A 20874-nucleotide genomic window follows, 5' to 3' on the forward strand; every position below is an offset into this window, starting at 1 on the left:
CAGAAAAACACTTTTTTTAAATTTAGATTTTTATTTATATGTATGACACAGAGAGAGAGATCAGAAGTAGGCAGAGAGGCAGGCAGAGAGAGAAGAGGAAGCAGGCTACCTGCTGAGCAGAGAGCCCAATGCAGTGCTCGATCCCAGAACCCTGAGATCATGACCTGAGCCGAAGACAGAGGCTTAACTCGCGGAGCCACCCAGGCACCCCACACGCTCTCTTTTAAATACAGAATTTCATCTGTGGCCTTCCCAGGATAATTAAAAACACTATACAACTAATTATCTCATATCAGTTTGATGATTTGGATAGTTTTTTAAAAGCTTATTATGTAATAATAATTGTTCTAAAGAAGGGATTTTATTATTTTATTATTTTATTATTTATTTATTTTATTATTTTATTTTTATAAAATAAAGATTTTATTTATTTATTTGACAGAGAGAGATCACAAGTAGACGGAGAGGCAGGCAGAGAGAGATCACAAGTAGACGGAGAGGCAGGCAGAGAGAGAGAGAGGGAAGCAGGCTTCTTGCTGAGCAGAGAGCCCGATGTGGGACTCGATCCCAGGACCCTGAGATCATGACCTGAGCCGAAGGCAGCGGCTTAACCCACTGAGCCACCCAGGCGCCCTAAAGAAGGGATTTTAGAGGCAAAAAGTCTGGTATTCCCTAGGCATTTGTTATGCTATTATCTTTAATTTTAAAATTACAACAAAGGCCATGTTATTTTTGGAAAATCTTTTTCTTGTGCAAGCAGTAGTAATGTGCAGTAAATATTCTGGTTTTTAAGAAATGAAATAAAATGTCATTTTATTTTTTCTTCTCCATCACAGATATTTTGTTTCTGTTGTCTTTCACTTAATTTCACATTATCTGTTTTAACTATAACTTCTAAGAATGAATACTTGGAGTATGATCTAATATTTGTCCTGTGTTTCAGCTATAATCTAATTACATTTAATTAAATTTTAACCATATTGTTTGAATTTACTGTTTCTAGTAGAACCTTGACTTTGAAATATGTTTTTAGGTATTGAAGTTAAGGCAGAAAGATTATTGGAAGAACTTGATAATGGAGTACTATTATGCCAACTGATTGATGTTCTTCAAAGCATGGTGAAAACTTTCGAGTCTGGAGAACCCAGGGTAAGAACATGTTTGACAGGAGGTGATTTTATCTATCTGTCTATCATCTATCTATCTATCTGTCCATCTGAGAGAGCAAGCAGGGGGAGGGGCAGAGGGAGAGAGTGAGTATCTGAAGCAGATTCAACATTGAGCCCAGAGCCCAACGTGGGGCTCCATCTCATGACCACGAGCAAGATCATGACCTGAGCTCAAACCAAGAGACAGACACTTAACCAACAGTGCTGCCCAGGTGCCCTGACAATCAGTGATTTTATACTTTGGTACATATTAATTTGTTTTTGTACATTTCTTATCATATCTGAAAAGTTGCAAACTTCTACCCAACTATGTATAAGACCTTAGATAATTTATCTAATCTTGCAAAATGGGTGAGTTAATATTTATGTTGTCAGATTTATTTGCAAGGATTTAGTGAAATTAAATGAAGTAATGTATAAATGGTATTTAGGTTAGTGCCTAGTGTAAGTAAATAGCCAGTAAGTAGTTATATCTCCTTGAGAACAATACTCATATTCTCACTTGTTTTGAGAGTTAAATGAGAAAAGAGCTTGTGATGGTTCCTGGGACACAGTTATTATTTTTACTACTATTATTATTACCATTATCATCACCATCTTTATATTCCCCATATTTTGTCTTGGTGGTAAATTCTATAATTTGATTGAATGAATAATAATTTTTTTTAGGCAGTGTTCCTCCGTTGACCCTGAAATCATGATTTGAACTAGATAAGGTTTCCTTTCTTTTTATTGAACGTGGGTCACCTATGAGATCTGGGGTCTGTGAGTGTGGCATCTGGATACTCACATAGGGTTAGTAGAAACATAAATTGCTATCATCTTTCTGGGGGGCAGTGGGTGATATATATCACATTGAAAGTAAAGTATATCTTTTGATACGTAACATAATTCTCCCAGGGATTTATTCTAAGAAAATAACTACAAATTCACAAAAGTGATTGTGCAGAAAAATTTAAGAACAACATAAATGCTCATCAATAAAGAAGTTCTTAAAAATTAATTATGATACCTAAATTGAGTGGGATGCTTGTCTATTCATTAGAAATTACTATTTTAATCTGTTATTTTTCACCCCAAAAGATGCCTGCAGCCTTTTGTTAAGTGTGTATGCACATATACACATACAGATTAGATTGCAGACTAGCGTGTTTGTGTAGCATTCTGTATATACAGATATGTGTACCCTTGTGTGTAGAGATGCCCACTAACATGTAAGTGAGAAGATTTCAGTTAACAATTAGAAGAACTCACAAGGCCATTTTAATTCTGGAAAATACAACAGGAAGGGTATATAAGGAACTGGTATTAGTGGTTATCTCTAGGAAGAGAGAGGAACTGAGTGGTAGAGGTGGGAGACAGACTTACGCTCCATTGCGCCTACTGCAAAAAAATCTTAGGCATAAATTGCTTTTTCAAGTAAAAATTTAAAACAGAACTAAAACCCCTGTCTCAGCAGGATTATCTAACTATTCTTGGTCCAGATAGTTAAAAAATTAGGATTCTATATAACTTAGACTGTTAATTTTCAAAGATTTGAATTAAGAATGGGCTACTACTTCGTTATTTGACAGTCTCCTCAAGAAACTCAGAACCATATTTATGAATCTGCAAATAAGGAAGTAAGCAAAATGAGTGTTCCATTAACCTTTAACATGGCAGTAATTTTGTGTTGTATTGAACTGTGTATGGAGAGACATTTAGAGACGTGCTTTGGAATTATTAGACTGTCATTTTTTGTTTTAATTAAGACTCTTGTGTCATTTTAAGAAGAAAGAGGTTAGAGATGCTTGATCCTACTGCTAATTTTGTCTTCCTAAGGGTCATTTTCTGGAATATACTTAAAGTAATTTTTGAAGATACATTTCCTCCTAATGTGTACTTTTTAGTCAGATTCAATACACTGAACATTTATTTAGTAATATTAAAATGGATATCTAATGAAAATATCCTTGATACGAGTTTTTGAAATTAGTCTTTCATCTTTTTCAGACTTTTCCAATGAGAAAAGTGCCCTGTAAGAAAGATGCTGCCTCAGGTTCATTCTTTGCTAGAGATAATACTGCGAACTTCCTTTACTGGTGCAGGCACATTGGGGTTGATGAGACTTACCTCTTCGAATCCGAAGGTTTAGGTAAGTGTTGGTGTCATCATTGTGTTTAATGTTTATTAGGGTATTTTTCTATGTCTCACATCTAATTTTTTTTTTCCAAAATAAGGACTTTTTTCCAAATAAGGCCGTATCTCATTTTCCTAGAAAAACTTATATTTTAAATATGTGTAAAACAATCGGAGAATCAGATTCTAAACAATATAGATTAAGCTTTTCATTTATAGTTAAATATCTTATATATTTAGAATGTCCTAGAAATATTTTACTTCCTAAATGAGTTGGCCAAGGAAAGGTTCTGGACTAATGCTTTGCTAATTAATGTTTTCATCAAGAATTACTCTACCAAAGTCTAAATTACTATTAATTTCTTTTTGACTGGATAATTATAGAAATAACAAAAGGTCAAATGATGTATACTCACAGTATTTAGATTTACCTTGTACACAGCAGTTGCCAAGTTGATCATCTAAACAGATTCATGTTTTTGACAATTCCTTTTAAAAGTCATGCTCTGCCAAAGAATTATTGACATATTATCTCATTTTCTTTAAGTCAATAGAATCGTCTTTGCAGTGACTAATTTGAAAGCTACCTAAGTTTTAGACTACTATATATATATTTCCTTAGAGCATTTATACACATATATGCATAGAATTTATAACATTTTGATAAGAGCAGTAGCATACCAAGTGTGGGCGGAAATCATGGGAGTAGTAGCATACCCTGGTAGAGAGAATTATGTTATCACTGATGTTGTTTAGAATTGCTGGTTCATGGCGATAATAAAAAACAAGATTTTAGGTGGTATTATTATAGTTTGAAAATTCTCTGAGCTAAAAAAAAAAGGAATAACTAGTTCACTGCCTTAAGCAAAGATTCAGGTTATTAGTTAACCATGTGTTCATAGTTCCATACCAAACATAAATGGACAAAATAAACTAAAAACAGAACAAAATAAAATAAAATTTTCTGACTGTGCACACTGTTGTTGCCTGCGCGTGGGGTCGGCTGCTCCCACTGCTACCCATTTGATATGCCTCTGGATATTCCTATCCATTATAAAATTAAAAAAAAATGTAATGGGTTGCTGTTTTACTTCCCATTTTGCACCCTGCTTTAATCCAGGTGTGCTGATTTTTATTGACAATGAGGTTGATTTAATGGCATATATAGGTTGTAGAGATCAAAGGAAAGAGGAAATGCTTTGAATTCTTTAGTTTCCAGCTTACTGTTTCTGAAAGGGTATAAAATTGTATATTTCTTATTGTTAGTAGAAGCCATCTTCTGACTGTCCTGAAGGTCAGCATAGGACTAAATAAAGCACTGCCGATAACAGTAACTCCTTTCTAGCCATTGAACTGATGAGCTAATATTTTTACTTACTAAAGGTTTTCAGAGATAAGGCTCTAATTTTTTACATTTTGCTAGGAAATCAAAGCAAATAAAAAAAAAACCCCAAGTATGCTATGGTTAAAGTGTGCTTAAAAGCTACTTTTAAAAAAACAAGTTTAATGAAAATTTCAGGATAGATTGCTTTTGGTATGAATTTAAGATTCAAATATAGGCCTTCTTATTGCATTGGAAGGGTATACTTTGTGCTTTGGGTATATAAAAGATAATAATCATAAATCAAAGGAGAACTGCCATTTTCATTGGGGGAGTCAGTGTGCATGTTATGTTATTCATCATACATACCATTATTCTGTTAAGTTTCAGAAGTTTCCTAGAGCATTTAACTCAAGAACAGGAACAGAAAGGTAGATGAGCCACATCTATAGATGGCATCTATGGATTTGCATATTGTGGACACTTTAAATAAATAGAATCATACTATATGTGGCTTTTTGTGTCTGGCTTTTTTCATTTAGTATGTTTCATTTACGTCATTGCATTCAACAGTACTTGATTCCTTTATAGGGCTGAATGATTCCATGTATGGATATACTACATTTTTTTTTTTAAGATTTTATTTATCTATTTGACAGACATCACAAGTAGGCAGAAAGGCAGGCAGAGAGAGAGGAAGGGAAGCAGGCTCCCTTCTGAGCAGAGAGCCCGATGCGGGGCTCGATCCCAGGATCCTGAGATCATGACCCAAGCTGAAGGCAGAGGCCTAACCCACTGAGCCACCCAGGCAGCCCGATATACTACATTTTTTAAAAACATTATCACCTGATGGACATTTTGATTGTATTTTCTTTTTGGTCAGTATGAATAATGCTGCTGTCTATTACATTTGTTTACAGGTTTTTGAGTGAACATGTTTTTAATTCTCTCAGGGATATACCTAGAAGTGGAATTGTTGAATCGTATGGTAATTCTATGTTTATCTTTTTGAGGAACTACCACTCTTTTCACAGTGGCTACACAATTTCATATTCCCACTGGCAGAGCACAACTTCACATCTTTGCCAACACTTGTTTTTTTTTTTTTTTCTGATGACTGTCCTAGTGGATATGTGAAGTGGTGGCTCATTGTGATTTTGATTTGCATTTCCTTAATGACTAATGATGTTGAGCATTTTCATGGCTTATTGGCCACTTGGTGTGTCTTCTTTGGAGAAATTTGTCTTCAAATCTTTTGCTCATTTTTAGGGGCTTATTTGTCTTTTTTTGGTTGACTTGTAAGTTTTTATTTATTCTGAATACTAGGCCCTTATCAGATATATGATTTGCAAATATTTTCTTTTTTTTTTTTAATTTTAAAGATTTTTATTTGTTTATTTGAGACAGAAAGAGAAAGCATGAGCAGGAGGGAAGGGTAGAGGGAGGAGCAGGCTCCCCGCTGAGCAGGGGATCGTGACCTGAGCTGAAGGCTGATGCTTAACCGACTGAGCCACCCAGGTGCCCTTGCAAGTATTTTCATCCAGTGTTTGGGTTACCTTTTCACTTTCTTGATAGTGTCCTTTGATGCATGAAAGTTTTTAATTTTGATGAAGTTCAATTTATTTTATTTTATTTTTTAAAGATTTTATTTATTTATTTGATAGAGAGAGAGATCCCAAGTAGGCAGAGAGGCAGACAGAGAGAGAGGGAGACACAGGCTCTCCGCTGAGCAGAGAGCCCAATGCAGGGGGGCTCCATCCCAGGACCCTGAGGTCATGACCTGAACTGAAGGCAGAGGCTTCAACCCACTGAACCACTCAGGTGCCCCTGAAGTTCAATTTATCTTTTCTTTGACTGCTTGTGCTTTTGGTGTCATATGTAAAATACTATGGCCTAATCCAAGGTCACACAGATTTCCACCTCTTTTTCCTCCTAAGTGTTTTATAGTGTTAGCTTTTATGTTTAGGTCTTTAATCCATTTTGGGTTATTTTTTGTATATGTTGTAAATTAAGGATCTAAATTCATTCTTTGGCATACAGATATTCAGTTCTAGCACCATCTGTTGAAAAGACTGCTGTTTCCTTACTGAGTTGTCTTGCCACTCTTTTTAAAAATCACCTGAACACATGGGGCGCCTGGGTGGCTCAGTGGGTTAAGCCGCTGCCTTCGGCTCAGGTCATGATCTCAGGGTCCTGGGATCGAGCCCCACATCGGGCTCTCTGCTCGGCGGGGAGCCTGCTTCCTCCTCTCTCTCTGCCTGCCTCTCTGCCTGCTTGTGATCTCTCTGTCAAATAAATAAATAAAATCTTTAAAAAAAAAAATAAATAAAAATCACCTGAACACAAATGTCTAGGTTTATTTCTGGACTCTCAGTCCAGTCACTGGTCTATATGTCTGTCCTTATGCCAATAACACACTGTCTTGGTTACTGTAGCTTTGTTGTATGTTTTGATATTGGGAAGTGTGAGTCTTCCAACTTTGTTCTTGTTTTGGCTGTTCTGTCTTTTATAATTCTGTATGAATTTTATCACCTTAATCATTTCTGTAAAAAAGACTGTTGGAATTTTGATAGGGATTGCACTGAATCTGTGGGTCAGTTTGAAGAGTTTTGTCATCTTAACAATATTATGTCTCCCAATCCATGAACACAGGATGTCTTTCCATTTATTTGTATCTTACTTAATTTCTTTCAATGATATTTTGTAATTTTCAATAAACAAGTCATAAAATTCGTTGGTGAAGTTTGTTCTTAAGTACTTTATTCTTCTTGAAGCATTGTAAATTGAATTGTTTTTTAAATTACATTTTCAGATTGTTTATTGTTGGTGTATAAGGTGGAATGATTTTTGTATATTGATCTCATATCCTTCAACTTGGTTGAAACTAAGTTTGCTCTAATACTTTTCTTTTGTAGATTCCATAGGGGATTTTTATACAAAGGACAGTGTTACCTGAATGGAGTTAGTTTTCCTTCCTCCTTCCTCCTTTCCAATCTGGATGCCTTTTATTTGTTTTTCTTGCCTAAATGCCCTGCCTAGAACCTCCCGTACAATTTTGAATAGAAGAGGTGAGAGTGGACATCCTTGTCTTCTCCCTAGTCTTAGGAGGAAGAGTCTCAGTCTTTCACCTTTAAGAGTGATATTAACTATGGGTTTTTCATAGATATCCATTTTCAGATTTCCTTCCATTCCTATAAAGTTTCCTTCCATTCCTAATTCGTTGAGGCTTCTTTTTTTTTTTTTTAATTGTGAAAGGAGTATTTGATTTGATTCAAATGCTTTTTCTGTGTCTACTGAGATAATTGCACATTTCTTTTCCTTTATTCTGATAATATAGTGGATTATATTGATTGATTTTCATATGTTGAACCGACCTTGCATTCCTGGGATAAATTTCACTTGCTACTGGATTCAGTTTGCCAGTAATAAATTGAAGATTTTTACATCTATATTCATAAAAGATATTAGTCTTTAGTTTTCTTGTGATGTATTTGTTTGGCTTTGGTATCAGGATAATACTGACCTCAGAGAATGAGTTAGGAAGTACTCCTTCTTTTCTGATTTTGAAAAAGTTTGAGAAAGCCATTAACACATAGTCTTAAGCTAAAGATAGTTTAGAATAAAATTGAGGTGGTATATCTCTTCAAATAATATCTCCTATTGAGAGATCTGAAATATAAATAATTTAATGTTATTAAGCCCTTAGTGTTTTAGACTTAAAATGCTACCAGTTAGGGTACATGCTAAATTTTCATCCTCTTATTATTAGCCAGTTTTTTAAAAAATTTATGGATGATGATGATAATATGTAGAGAAAATGTCTCTTCTAAGTCTCCAAACAAGTAAACCTACTGTCTTCGTTATTCTTTTTTTTTACTTCTCCTATGCCAGAAATTTATTTCCCTATTTAATTTGCCCTTTAAAATATGTGTTCTTATTTTTTCACAGTTTTGCACAAAGATCCAAGACAGGTGTATCTTTGTCTTCTTGAAATTGGTCGAATTGTGTCGAGGTATGTATTCCACATTATTTCAGAATTTCAATGCCATTAATTTTCTAAAAGCTACTTTATTTTAGATAGAGCACTATTTTTTATAAATAAAAGAAAATAATTCTTGATTGAAATAAAACAACTTAATTTCCTTTTCTTTCTTTCTTTCTTTCAACTTTGTTCTGTTTGCATGAGCTGTGTCATGTGTCAACATCTGCTCACCCATATAACTTGTTGTCATTTAGTATTAAACTATAAAAGTTGTTGCTTAAATTTTTTAAACTAAGAATAAGGTAAGCGCATGTAAAACTCTCTGAGCAGTTAAAGGCAAGGCAAATCGTCTGGACACAAAGAGGATCTGATAAGAAGGCTCAGGCTTAGTGTCCTCCATACCTGACTCAGCCCCATCTTTACTTTCAAGCTAACTTTAAAGGTGGCTGACTTTTAGGATCCCTAGTTGAATACTGGAGCATCCAGTAATCCCAATATATGCTATAATGTGAAGATTATATGTTGAATTTTTGATGGTCTGTGGGATATTAAAAAGCATTTCCAAATGTTCCAGTGAAACAATTGGTAGAAGAGAATCAAATAGAATTCACTTTAAAAATAAGACATAACCTGTTGTGATATGCAGGGAAGTGAATGACTCGGACTTTCCTTGAATGATATCTCCTAACTGGTTTTCAGATATGGAGTTGAGCCACCAGTATTAGTAAAACTTGAGAAAGAAATCGAACTAGAAGAGACCTTACTTAATACTTCTGGGCCCGAAGATTCCATTAGCATTCCGAAATCGTGCTGTCCGCATGAAGAGCTACATGAGGCTGTAAGTAATCGCTGTATTTCTCAGTTGTGATGTGTCACAGTCTCATAGTTTGCTGCAGGTGATGCTGTGTTTAAAAGAGAATGTTTCTTATTCAGAACATACACCAATATTAACTCCCACTCCCTGGTGAGTTTAGGGCACTATATGTTAAAGGTGATGTGTTGTTCGTGTATGATGAGAAATGGATGTGTATGTAGTTGAGGAATGGGGATGCAAATAGGCGGGAATCCATCATGACGGGAACTGGAGGCCACAAGAATTCATTGATTGTTTTTTTAATCATGGTAGTGGTATAATCTGATTTACACATTATAAAGATTACTCTCATGGTCATGTAGAGGTTATATTGGTTTTGTTGTAATAATCCAGGCATACAATGATGAGAGCCTGAACTTGAGCAGCAGTAGTGAAGGTGAAGTAAAAGGAACAGTAACAGGACATATTTAAGAGGTAGAATTGGAGAATCCTAATTCTGATAGGGAGGGAGAAAATCTAGGATGATTTTTGAGGTTTCTAAATAAATAGTACACTGATACTTGGAGAATATAGGAGGAGGAAAAGTTCTGAGAGCAAATTGATGGGGTTTTGGGAATATTCCCCTGACAATGTATGCAGACTTTTAGATGACGGTCTCAGCTGGGAAGTCTTTGAGGTTTACCTGGTCATTGTTATGCAGAGGTCACTAGAGCCGCAGTTGTCCTTGGCTGTATCTTCTGTAGTGACTCTAGCCTAGTAAGTGATGGAGGTGAACTGAGTAGCAAACATTTTTTTTTTTCTTCCACTGTTGTTTAGAATTATGGTCTTTTTCAGACTGTTGTATTTTATGAAAGTGCTTAATGTACAAAAATATTTAAGAAATAATGAGTAAGTCATTACTGATAAACATTTGGAAAATGTTGCTTTGATTGTTTTGTTTAACGTAATAAAAGTCTATAGTAAAAGATTTGGATATCCTTGCAAGACAGTTTAAGAAAATGTCAGCCTGAATATTCTTTACCAGGCCAAAATATACTTATATTATATTATATTACTGATTTATATGATGACTGTCAATGTCCGTATGTGACACAGTGATAATGCAATAGGTTAAAAAAATAAAACTTACTTTAAATCTTATATAAACTAAAATAATGATAATTAAATAGAAAAGAAAACATTGGCAAAATATTTTTTTACTGAATTGGAAAGACTACTGTACAGTTTGATAAAAAAAGCATTTCCAGAAGGTAAATGGGCAAGGACTGTTGTTCACACAAGAGGAAAATATAGTGTTGAGTCTTGCTGAGAATCAAGGAATTAAGATACACAACTTGCCTCATTAGTAAAATTTCTTAAAATTATAAAACCTGATGCTGGTAAATTTTGTAAAACTATACTTAGGGATTGCTACTGGTGGTGGAAAATGATGTAAACTTTGAAAAACAGCTGACAAATGGTTATCAAGTACCACAAAAATGTTCCTCCTTAATTTTTTTGTAATTGAAGGAGAATTAAAAAGTAGAATAAATGAAAGTTTTTATTGTGCTATATATAATGGTGAAAATTAGAAGCAGTGGGAATACTCTCAGAGCAATGGCTAGGTGAATTAGGATTCATTATCTTAACAGAATAATCATTATATGTGATCATTATGAAGACTATGTAGCAACAAGAAAAATATTTTGTGAAAAGTATGTATATATAGACAAACTGTAAGAAAAAGAAGGAAAATAATCAATAATAGATTAGTGCCCTTATAGATTATTTTAAATCTGTTTCCTTTAGTGTTTTAATGTTAATTATACAGTAGATAAAACCAGAAGAGAACATTTTTTACCCATAGCTCTTATTTCTTTTAGGCCTACTCCTTTCTTTAGATTGTGGGTTAATGCTAATTTTTACTGCTGAATATAAGTGGTATTTGGATATTTTAAACAAATAAAGCAAGTGACTTTTCATGTCTACATTCTTGTTGTGAACACTAAAAAGGAACACATTTCTTTAATATGCATATGGTATTTGAATACATTCAGTGTCCACCTCTACATAATCTACAGAGATTTTGCAGTTGTGTTTAATGTAAGGAATAATTGTCATCTGATTCATTATTTAGAGTGCTGTATTCGGCTATATTTCTGATGCTTATGAAACTTTTATTGATAGAAAGTAGTGACTGAAAAAAATACCTCCTTTCAGATTACTTTGGTTAACATGTGTAAATAGTTCTAATAATTGTAAACTCTATACCCACCTTCAGTTTACATTTAGGGATTTTATTTATGTCTGTGCTGTGTGAGAGCATGAATGTGTGTGTACACATGATATATACTAGGCTATGAACAAGAGAAACATAATTGAATGGCTTATAATAGTTCTATTTATGATCATATTATTTTGTTAAATGACTGATGTGGGGAGATAAATTCTGGAACCTTCTGATCATGTCCTGGTGAATCCACCTGTGGCTGTTCATTTTGGGTAGATAATGAAGACAGTCATGGATTTCTATTAGTGCTTAGCTAAATTAGGCATATCTGAAGAGACTTTGGTTTAATATCATATGCAAATTCAATTAATGAGTTTGTGTAGATATAGTCTGTGTGATAATTGAGAAAAATATTCATGGCCTTGCTTTTTCCAAAAATGTAATTTTTAGGAAAACAAAATATTTTCCATGGTGACTGATAGCAACTTTTTTTTCAAACATCTCAACAGATGTTTTTTATTTTTATTTTTTTCAAAGATATTTATTTATTTATTTATTTGACAGACAGAGATCACAAGTAGGCAAAGAGGCAGGCAGAGAGAGGAGGAAGCAGTCTCCCCGCTGAGCAGAGAGCCCGAAGCGAGGCTCGATCCCAGGACCCTGGGATCATGACCTGAGCTGAAGGCAAGAAGCTTAACCCACTGAGCCACCCAGGCACCCCAGATGTTTTTATTTTTTAATCAGTTTATAATAATTTCCATATTTTAAGTATAGAACTCCTAAACTTCTTTTTATATTCATTTTTATAATTTTTTAGATGTTTACTGCAGTTAAAAATTCTGTAAGCTCCTTGAGGGATAGAAGTAGGGACTTGTCCCCAATTCTCATCTACTTAGCAGACCATTGAAACAAAGTGAGCACTTTTAGAAAAATGCCTCTTGAATTGAATTCTTTAGAATTTCATCCAGTCTTGGGTGAATAGATAAAAATTTGCCTCTGGTTATTTTAACAGTAACTTTGGAACAATCTAGAATACCCCCCTCCAAATGTTTAGCATAGCGTTAAGGGACAAGTGAGAATTCCTACTTAAAGTTTATCTGACTGGCCTGTCTTTGACCTGACACAGATATATTAATCCAAGGCATAAAACAATTCAAGTTCAATAATAAACTCATGTGTTTCCTAGGACTTAATGAATGTGCTTTGAATTGACCTCCCTGTTGTTCACATTCACAGAGCTCCAGTGCTCAGTGAATCTGCTAGGACCCTGATTAGACTTAGGCAGAGAGGGGGAGAGAGAGGGAGAGAGGTGGGGTAGGGAGGGAGAAAGGGAGCCTCAGACTTCATCCCTAGGGTTCCTGGCTGGCTCAGTCAGTAGAGCATGCGACTCTTGATCTCAGGGTCCTGAGTTTGAGCCCTACTTTGGGTGTGGAGCCTACTTTGAAAGCTGAGAGGAAAAAGGCTGTCACTGTCAGCTTTTATTAGATTAGTTAATGTTGAACCTCAGTATCTGTGGAGGAGCCTGGCTGGCTCAGTCTGTGGAGTATGTGACTCTTGATCCTTAGGGTCATGAGTTCAAGCCCCATGTTCGGTGTAGAGATTATTTTTTAAAAAATCCTAATCTTAATATTTGTCAACAAGTAAAGGAGAGGTAATAAGAAATGGTTCAATTGTCTTTAAATTTTTATCTTTTGATTTCCCATCTATCAAATAAACCTTGCTTATTTAATGTTAAATATTTTTTGTCATAAGCACTAAATTTTGTTTGTTTTTAATCTTAGGTTAAACATATTGCCGAAGACCCCCCCTGTAGTTGTTCCCATCGATTCTCTATTGAGTACTTATCTGAAGGAAGGTACCGACTTGGGGATAAAATACTCTTTATAAGAGTGAGTCCACCATTTATATCCTATTTACATAGAGGTCTTATTTTGAAATTGGATTTATTGTTTAACCAAATTCCTTTTGCTTCCCTTTTACGTTTTAAAAAAATGGAATAGGGAGTGTTATTAATGGGAGAATTTTACTGTACAGGAAAAATATGGAATACTTGCTTTCACGAGTACATAGGAGTTTTGGTAGACACCTTTAACACAATAAACTACTAAGGATAGCTAAGACTATTCAGACATTTAAAATAATTCTGGGGAAAAAAATCTTTATATACCCCAGCTATTTTATTCCATTTTTCAAATTTTCTAAAAAGGCATGATTTCCCATCATAAGAAGAAAAAACTAAAACAGTACATGTAATAAGATTAAATATCAGTAATAAGAAAAGGAAGTCTAAATGTTGCAGTTTATAATAATGTATAGATTGGGTCTTAAGTGTAAAACCTTTTCTCATTGACACAGCATCAGTGTATTTACCAGTATCCTGATGTGCATATTCATTTCCTTCCTTTGTCCCACCTGTGATGTGCAGTTGATTAACCGTCCCCTTTATTGGTAAAGAGATTGAAGTTTCACCTGTTTGGCATTCTGTCCTCTTCTGATATAAGAGCTCTTTTATTTCCAATCTAGGAATATAATATAAAAATATTTAAAAATATTTCACCATCCATATTTTAAAATTTCATGTTATCATTACCTCCTCACACCCTGCCCAACTCACTTAGAAACATTTCCAAGACTTTCTGTTTTTTAATTAGCTTTGTTTTCTTAAGGCAGTCTGATATAATGATGGGAGCATGGGATTTGGAGTTAATGTTTGCAGGGCAATCTCCTACAATGGTGAAGAATTGCCTGCCGAATGGATAGGGGCCTGAAAATCAGCTGGGACTATGCTGGCCTACCCAGGATGCATCTTGGCTGCACAAAAGCGCTCTTTGAGTTGTGCAGCCTGGTATGTTTGAGGCCAGGCCTAAGCTGTGTGATTTGAGACAATTTCTTCAACTTCACAGAGTCATAATTTTCTTGCCTGCAAAGAAGGACTAAATTATAAATGATATTAAGTTTTTTGAAAGGTTAAATTGCTAAATTATATATATGAAAGTAATTTATTAAATTGCAAAGTACAAGTTTTAGTTGTTTTTATCTTTCTTCCGTAATTTTTTTCTTTATTATGAGGCATATTTTCTGTAAGTCCTCATTTCTCTTTCTCTTCCTCTCCTTCTGCCTTTCCTCTCTCTTTTCTTCCTCTTTATTGAACAATATTGCTCTTGCAAATTTGTATATTTGCAATTTGGATTTTTAGGATGCAAGTTGTGTGCAAAAATTTTTCTTACAAATTAGAGGACCTATATTTAATTGCACAATTCAGTATGAATTAAATTGATAATTTTAATAATGTAAGAAATAGACTATCAATTTATATTGAAGCTGCTGGCAAATATTCTGAATTTCATAGATCATAAACATCACAGATTGTGACTGCTAATGAATTGGAACTGTGAACCTTATGGGCTTTTTGTTTATTTGTTTGTTTTTTTACTTTCTTTTGGGGGAAAAGATGCTTCATGGAAAACATGTCATGGTCCGTGTTGGTGGAGGCTGGGATACTCTTCAAGGATTTTTGCTTAAATATGATCCCTGTCGAATATTACAATTTGCTACACTAGAACAAAAAATTCTAGCCTTTCAAAAAGGAGTTTCCAATGAAAATGTACCTGATTCGTCTGCCAGAACACCTCAGCCTCCTGAAATGAATCCTTTGTCAGTTGTTAACATGTTTCAGAAACAAAAATCAAAACCTGGCACGCCAGTTGGTATTCCAAGAAGCAAAGAAAAGCAGGTACGTCCACTGGATGGGTTGCTACCAGCATCTTCCGTGAAAGGAGGGAATCTGGGCTCTGTGTCAGTCCGTTCCAAATTGCCAGATTCTCCAGCATCATCTTCTCATCTTAAGCTTAAATCTTCAAAAGGCATCACAAAGAAACCACAGGCTCCTTCAAACAAAGCAGTAGGTAAAAGCACTTCTTCACGGGCTTCATCCAGAACCACACCTTGTGAATCTCAGTCGTTGAGAAAACTTATCTCATCACATGATACTCCTCAGGCCAATCTTGTTATGGCCCAGAAGCCCAGAGATGTGCCTGAGTCTGCACTTGTGCCAAATAAGTCTTCTGGAAAAACTGAACCAAAGCATTTGAAACACACTCCGATATCTTCCAGGGATAATGCAGAGTCTCCTTCAACGGCACATTCAGATTCATCGTCAAAGTGTTCAAAGCCACCTAAGGCAAATATACATGTAAGGCCTAAACCTTCCCCCTCTCTCCATTCCCCTGCAAAAATAACAAAATCCAGTTCCAAAACTATACCCACAAGTCTAGGAACACGGTCTCAGCCCTCTGATAGAGCCCCACAAGCTGGGGCAATGCCAGCACACAAGCTTAAGTCAGCCTTAAATTTAAACCAGCCACTGTCCGCATGCTCCGTTGTATCTACAAAAACTGCACAGGAATCAAAAGATAAGAATATGGTTTCAGTTGCCAAAAAGCAGCCCCAGAATAAAAGTCCATCCCAGAAGACAGGACCCAGCTCCTTGAAGTCCCCTGGCCGTACCCCACTGTCTCTCATGAGTCTTCCCCAGTCCTCCGTCAAGACACAACTTGTATCAAAGTCAGCACAGATAGCCACTAAGAGCCAGTATTCAGCAAAAGGGCCTCCAAAAAGTGGCAAAGCCCCAGCTGCAACGAGGAAACCACCCTCATCTGGTAAGGAAGCAGTTAGTGGAGATAAAAAACCTACCGCAAAGAAAAAGGAGGACGATGACCATTATTTTGTTATGACTGGAAGTAAGAAACCTAGAAAATAAATACAAATGCATCCTTTAAGAAAACAGGAAAAGAAGAGAGTGAAATATGTTAGCATCACATCTTAAAAGTTTCTCCTGTGGGTGTTTGTCCAAATAGGTTCAGATATTAGGCACAGGAAGGTGAGGGTTGGAGGTTGGGGATGGGTAGAGTGTGCATCAGAATTCACATTTCTGAATTCGCCAGAGGTACCCTTTTGAGGCAGACAGTTGTAAAATCACCAAAATGTTCTTATTAATAATAGATATTGATATGATTTTTTTTGATATGATTTTTAATACATAGCATCTTTGTTAATGTCTGCCCTCTAAGGGAAATGTAGAGCTAAATAACACTACTAGAGTTATAACTATAGTTGTTGAATTTTTGAATATGTATTAAATATGGAGGTTATATACCGCCTAATAGCAACAGTGGTGCTCTTGATCTTAATATGAGTTACCGCATTTTAATAAAATAGCAACGGTTTGGCACTTGTCTTACAAAAGGCACCTAATTTAATTTTTTGATCAGGATTACATGCTTGAACAATACTAAGTACCAATGGCTGCTGCTGATTAGCTTGACGTTACTCTAGGGTTGGTAGAATCCTATTACTTAACATTTTAAGCTTTCCAAATCAGAAGGAACTGATTTTTGACTGGCTTATATTAAAGTTGTTAATATTTTATTATATTTTTGGTAAAAAAAATTTGTGATATTTTTGGTAAAAAAAAACCCATAAGATATTGAAATATAAACTGAAATTTGGTAAAAAAAAAAAAACACAGAAAACAAACCCAAGACTTTTTATATGTTATTTATAAGAATCTACACCTTATATTTTAGATGGATGCTGTGCAATGTGAAAGGGGAAACTGAGTTAGTAACTTTTACCGTATTAAAAATATTTTTACTATAGTTTCCTCTGAGTGCAGATATGAATTTTTACATTAAAATAATGTTTCAATATCAGAACTATGTGTTAACAATCCTAAAATTAAGGTGTTACTAAAGCATCTTATGGTGGTGCTATATAAAAATTCTATCATGTGATTGTTATTTTTCTTTAGAGAGCACAATGCCAGTTTTAATTAGACCCTTCCAATTATTTTAATTTTCTGTAATAAAATCATGCTGCTTTCACTTTTTCAGTGGCAAGTGGACAGTATAAATGCAGCGTTTTCTGTTCTGTAGGTAGAGTCTCCAAGGAACATATCCACATCATGTAATGACTGCATAGGTTCCACTGCTCTAAGATATTTGTAAATAATTTGTTTTTTAAGGGATTATGGCTATTTAAAAAAATTATTAATGTACTTTTAGAAGTTTTAGGGGTGTGTTTAATAACTTTATAGTATTATCAGTTATCATAGGTTATTATATTCAATATTGAGGTTTGTGTTTCCCTATTAAGCTAAAAATGTGTTTTCTAAAGAAAAATAATGGTTTACACAAATGTGCAATTATAAGATAATCATCTTAAGCTCACTACTAACATTCTATAGATTATAAAGCAAGAAAACTTTGTATAAAAGGAAGTGATCTTTTGTCTGATACAGTTAAAATCAGAGATATATGCAAGCTAGTTTTTGGAATAATTAATACTTCTCTTAAAAGAGACAGTCACCAAATACTTGGTTTAGTTCTGTTGCTCTGGGCATTGAGAGAATATTTACATTTTTGGAAAGTGAAATCAGTGTTCAAGAAGTGCTAGAAGCTTTACGTTTTTAGTGATCAGAAATGTTTAATGCATCTTTCAAAGAGGAGGAATTTAACGTTCAAGAAGTTCATTCCCTCCTAAGCTCAAACAATATTTTGGTATTGGAACTTCTAGAACTTAAAAAATAATGCTATTCCAACCAACCTATGAAATAAAGTAGATTTTATAGTATTAAACAGTAACTTTTGTATTGAGAGTAATCAGGAATAAAAGTATCCCACAGGCATCTGGCACAGATTCCAGGAATTTTTTTTAGGAAATTGGAAGTTAATTTATAAATGACCCTATTTTTCATCAGTAGAAAATTTCTCCAATTATATTGATGTTGCATGATCTCTCTCAAGATACCTTTGAAGCTTACCCTTTCAAGATAAAGATTTTTAAAAATAAACAATAGCTGAAAAATACTTTCTTCAAATATATTTTGAAGTGCTCTTAAAGAGCTGGTATTGTTTCTGATCATTTTCACAATTTTTAAAATACAGTGTTGAAGTTGGAAAGAAGTTTTCATTTCTTCTAAGAGTACAAGATTTTAAAAGATTTTTCATCTTTCATATTTAACAAAATGAATTAAGCTTAAATTACTAAAGCAGCTGGTGGAAGAAATAACGTGTATTTTCAAAAAAGAATGGAACGAGTTTTTATTTTTCTTTGCCAAAATTTGTGAACATGACTGGTATATCAATTTGATCTTTGGAGGAAAATGAAATGCTGGTTATTTTTAGATTGTTTGGGTTTACAATGGGCATTTATGTCTTACATCTTCAAAATATCTTGATGCATTATGTGACCTCTAACTTTCCATGTCACACAGAGTTTACAATTCTTAGTGGACAAGGGAAATTTTTTGAGAAACAGTCACTGTTCCTTCTGCGATCTTTTAATCTCTACCTGATTTAAAAATCTCTTACTTCCTTAAAAGCCTTCAATAACAGGTTGTTTTGTTACATTTGTACATCCAGGTTCACATACTGACTCTATTGATATCCAAATGTGTATATATTCTTTTCTTGTGCAGCAGTGTTTGTATCAGATTTTAACTTCTATTTTCTCAAGTATTAAAACTTAAACATATGCACCAAGTTCTCAGTGTGCTTTTTTGTGTGTTGGAAATACATTCTGATCACTCGGTTCATGTGAGAAATTGTGTATATCAAGCACTCATAATTTGAGAATAGTTTTGATTTTGCTACCTAAACTGCCCTTTTCATACTTGTGGAATTCACTTCACTGCTTCCAGGAGAATATAAGATTCTGCCATTAAATAGCAGTTCCCTAAGTTGCTATATCTGTTAGAAGTTTGTCTCAATAAGGCTCATACTTAATAATTACCAAGATAATAGAAATAATTATTAGAGTACAGTTCAATAGATTATACCAGTCTTATGTTCATGGAAGGCTCCTGACAGTAGGAATTTCCAGTGCCTTTGTCTTGATTTCACACTCAGACACAAGTGAAAAGAGTCTTGAAATACTCATGTTTTTGTATATTCACGATCAGAGCAATTATAAAAAGCAGTTCAATATGTGTTCATTAAGTATTTCCTGTGATATTTCAAAAAAGAAAACAGGAAAGCACCACTTGGGCAAAATTCTTATTATATTTTTCTAGCTATTTGTGTGTGTAAAATTTTAAACTTAAATTCATGAGTTTATGAAATTTGGGGGAATATTATGAAAACATTAAAAAACAATTGCCAGTAAATATGAGAATAGAAAGAAATTTTTTATTAAATTTAAGCTGCTTTCCTATAAATATACTGATTTTTAATAGAAAAACATAAGACTTGACCTTGAAGAAATAATACATGCAAAGATTTAGCAGTAAGTTTGTTAACTATAGCACATAGTAATATTGGTATAACCATAAAATAGAATACAAAATAGCCATTAAAAATGATGTGGACATTAACTTGTCTTTTTTTTTTTTAAGATTTTATTTATTTATTTGTCAGAAAGAGAGAGAGAGAGAGCGCACAAACAGAGGGAGCAGCAGGCAGAGGAAGAAGCAGGCTCCTTGCTGGGCAAGGAAGGAGCCAGATGCAGGATTTCATCCCAGGACCCTGGGATCATGACCTGAGCCAAAGGCGGATGCTTAACTGACTGAGCCATCCAGGCGTCCCTACAATGATTTATCTTAAAAGAAGTATGTATGGTGGTGAAGTGGTTTGTTTTTGCAGGACTGCTGTGATAAGACATTAATTCAGAATATTTTCTTTATTTTGGGTGTTCAGCCAGGGATAGCATAAATCTTATTTCATGGGAAGTGATATCTAGGTTAATATAATTGATCTCTTGTGGAGAGTCCCTTAGAGTTTCATATAATACATTTTATTTAATATAACTAACTTTCTTAAGTTGCTTTCGATAAATTATACTGGAATGAATGAATATAATACATAGATTAATGTTGGGTATGACTGTGGAGGACCTCTAGTGGTCAAATGTGATAGTACTGATGCACTTGTATCTACTCAGATCACCATTTAGTAAAACCTACTGAATGGTGGAGATAGAATGAAGAAAAAAGTGGTTCTCACATTCAGGAGCCTTGGGTTTACAAAGCCCTTTGCAACTCACAGAACGCTTAATTATGTTAATAGCCAATCTTCCAAGCATTCCCATATTAGTATTATTATCTTCATGAGACTATTAACACCATACAGACAGTAATTTGTCTGTTTTGTTTACCACTGTGTTCCCAAAGCATAAGCCAGTACCTAGCACATAGTAGGCGTTCGGTACATGTTTGTTAATAAATTTAGGAGTGAACTCTCTTTTTGTAGATGAGGAAAACTAAGG

General features: G+C 34.4%; 1 protein-coding gene across 1 annotated transcript in view; it reads left to right on the plus strand.

The window, feature by feature from the left end:
* GAS2L3 (growth arrest specific 2 like 3) overlaps nucleotides 1-19151 on the plus strand; it is a 39144-nt gene extending 19993 nt beyond the window's left edge. Inside the window, exons 5-10 of the mRNA XM_047742627.1 lie at nucleotides 1034-1149; nucleotides 3162-3303; nucleotides 8557-8620; nucleotides 9290-9428; nucleotides 13395-13502; nucleotides 15065-19151. Of these exons, the coding sequence (XP_047598583.1) occupies nucleotides 1034-1149; nucleotides 3162-3303; nucleotides 8557-8620; nucleotides 9290-9428; nucleotides 13395-13502; nucleotides 15065-16372 (1877 nt within the window). The 3' untranslated portion in view covers nucleotides 16373-19151. The remainder of the gene's footprint in view (nucleotides 1-1033; nucleotides 1150-3161; nucleotides 3304-8556; nucleotides 8621-9289; nucleotides 9429-13394; nucleotides 13503-15064) is intronic.
* The last annotated feature ends 1723 nt before the right edge of the window (nucleotides 19152-20874 follow it).

The sequence above is a fragment of the Lutra lutra genome, chromosome 8 (genome assembly GCF_902655055.1).
Source record: "Lutra lutra chromosome 8, mLutLut1.2, whole genome shotgun sequence".
Classification (NCBI taxonomy): domain Eukaryota; kingdom Metazoa; phylum Chordata; class Mammalia; order Carnivora; family Mustelidae; genus Lutra; species Lutra lutra.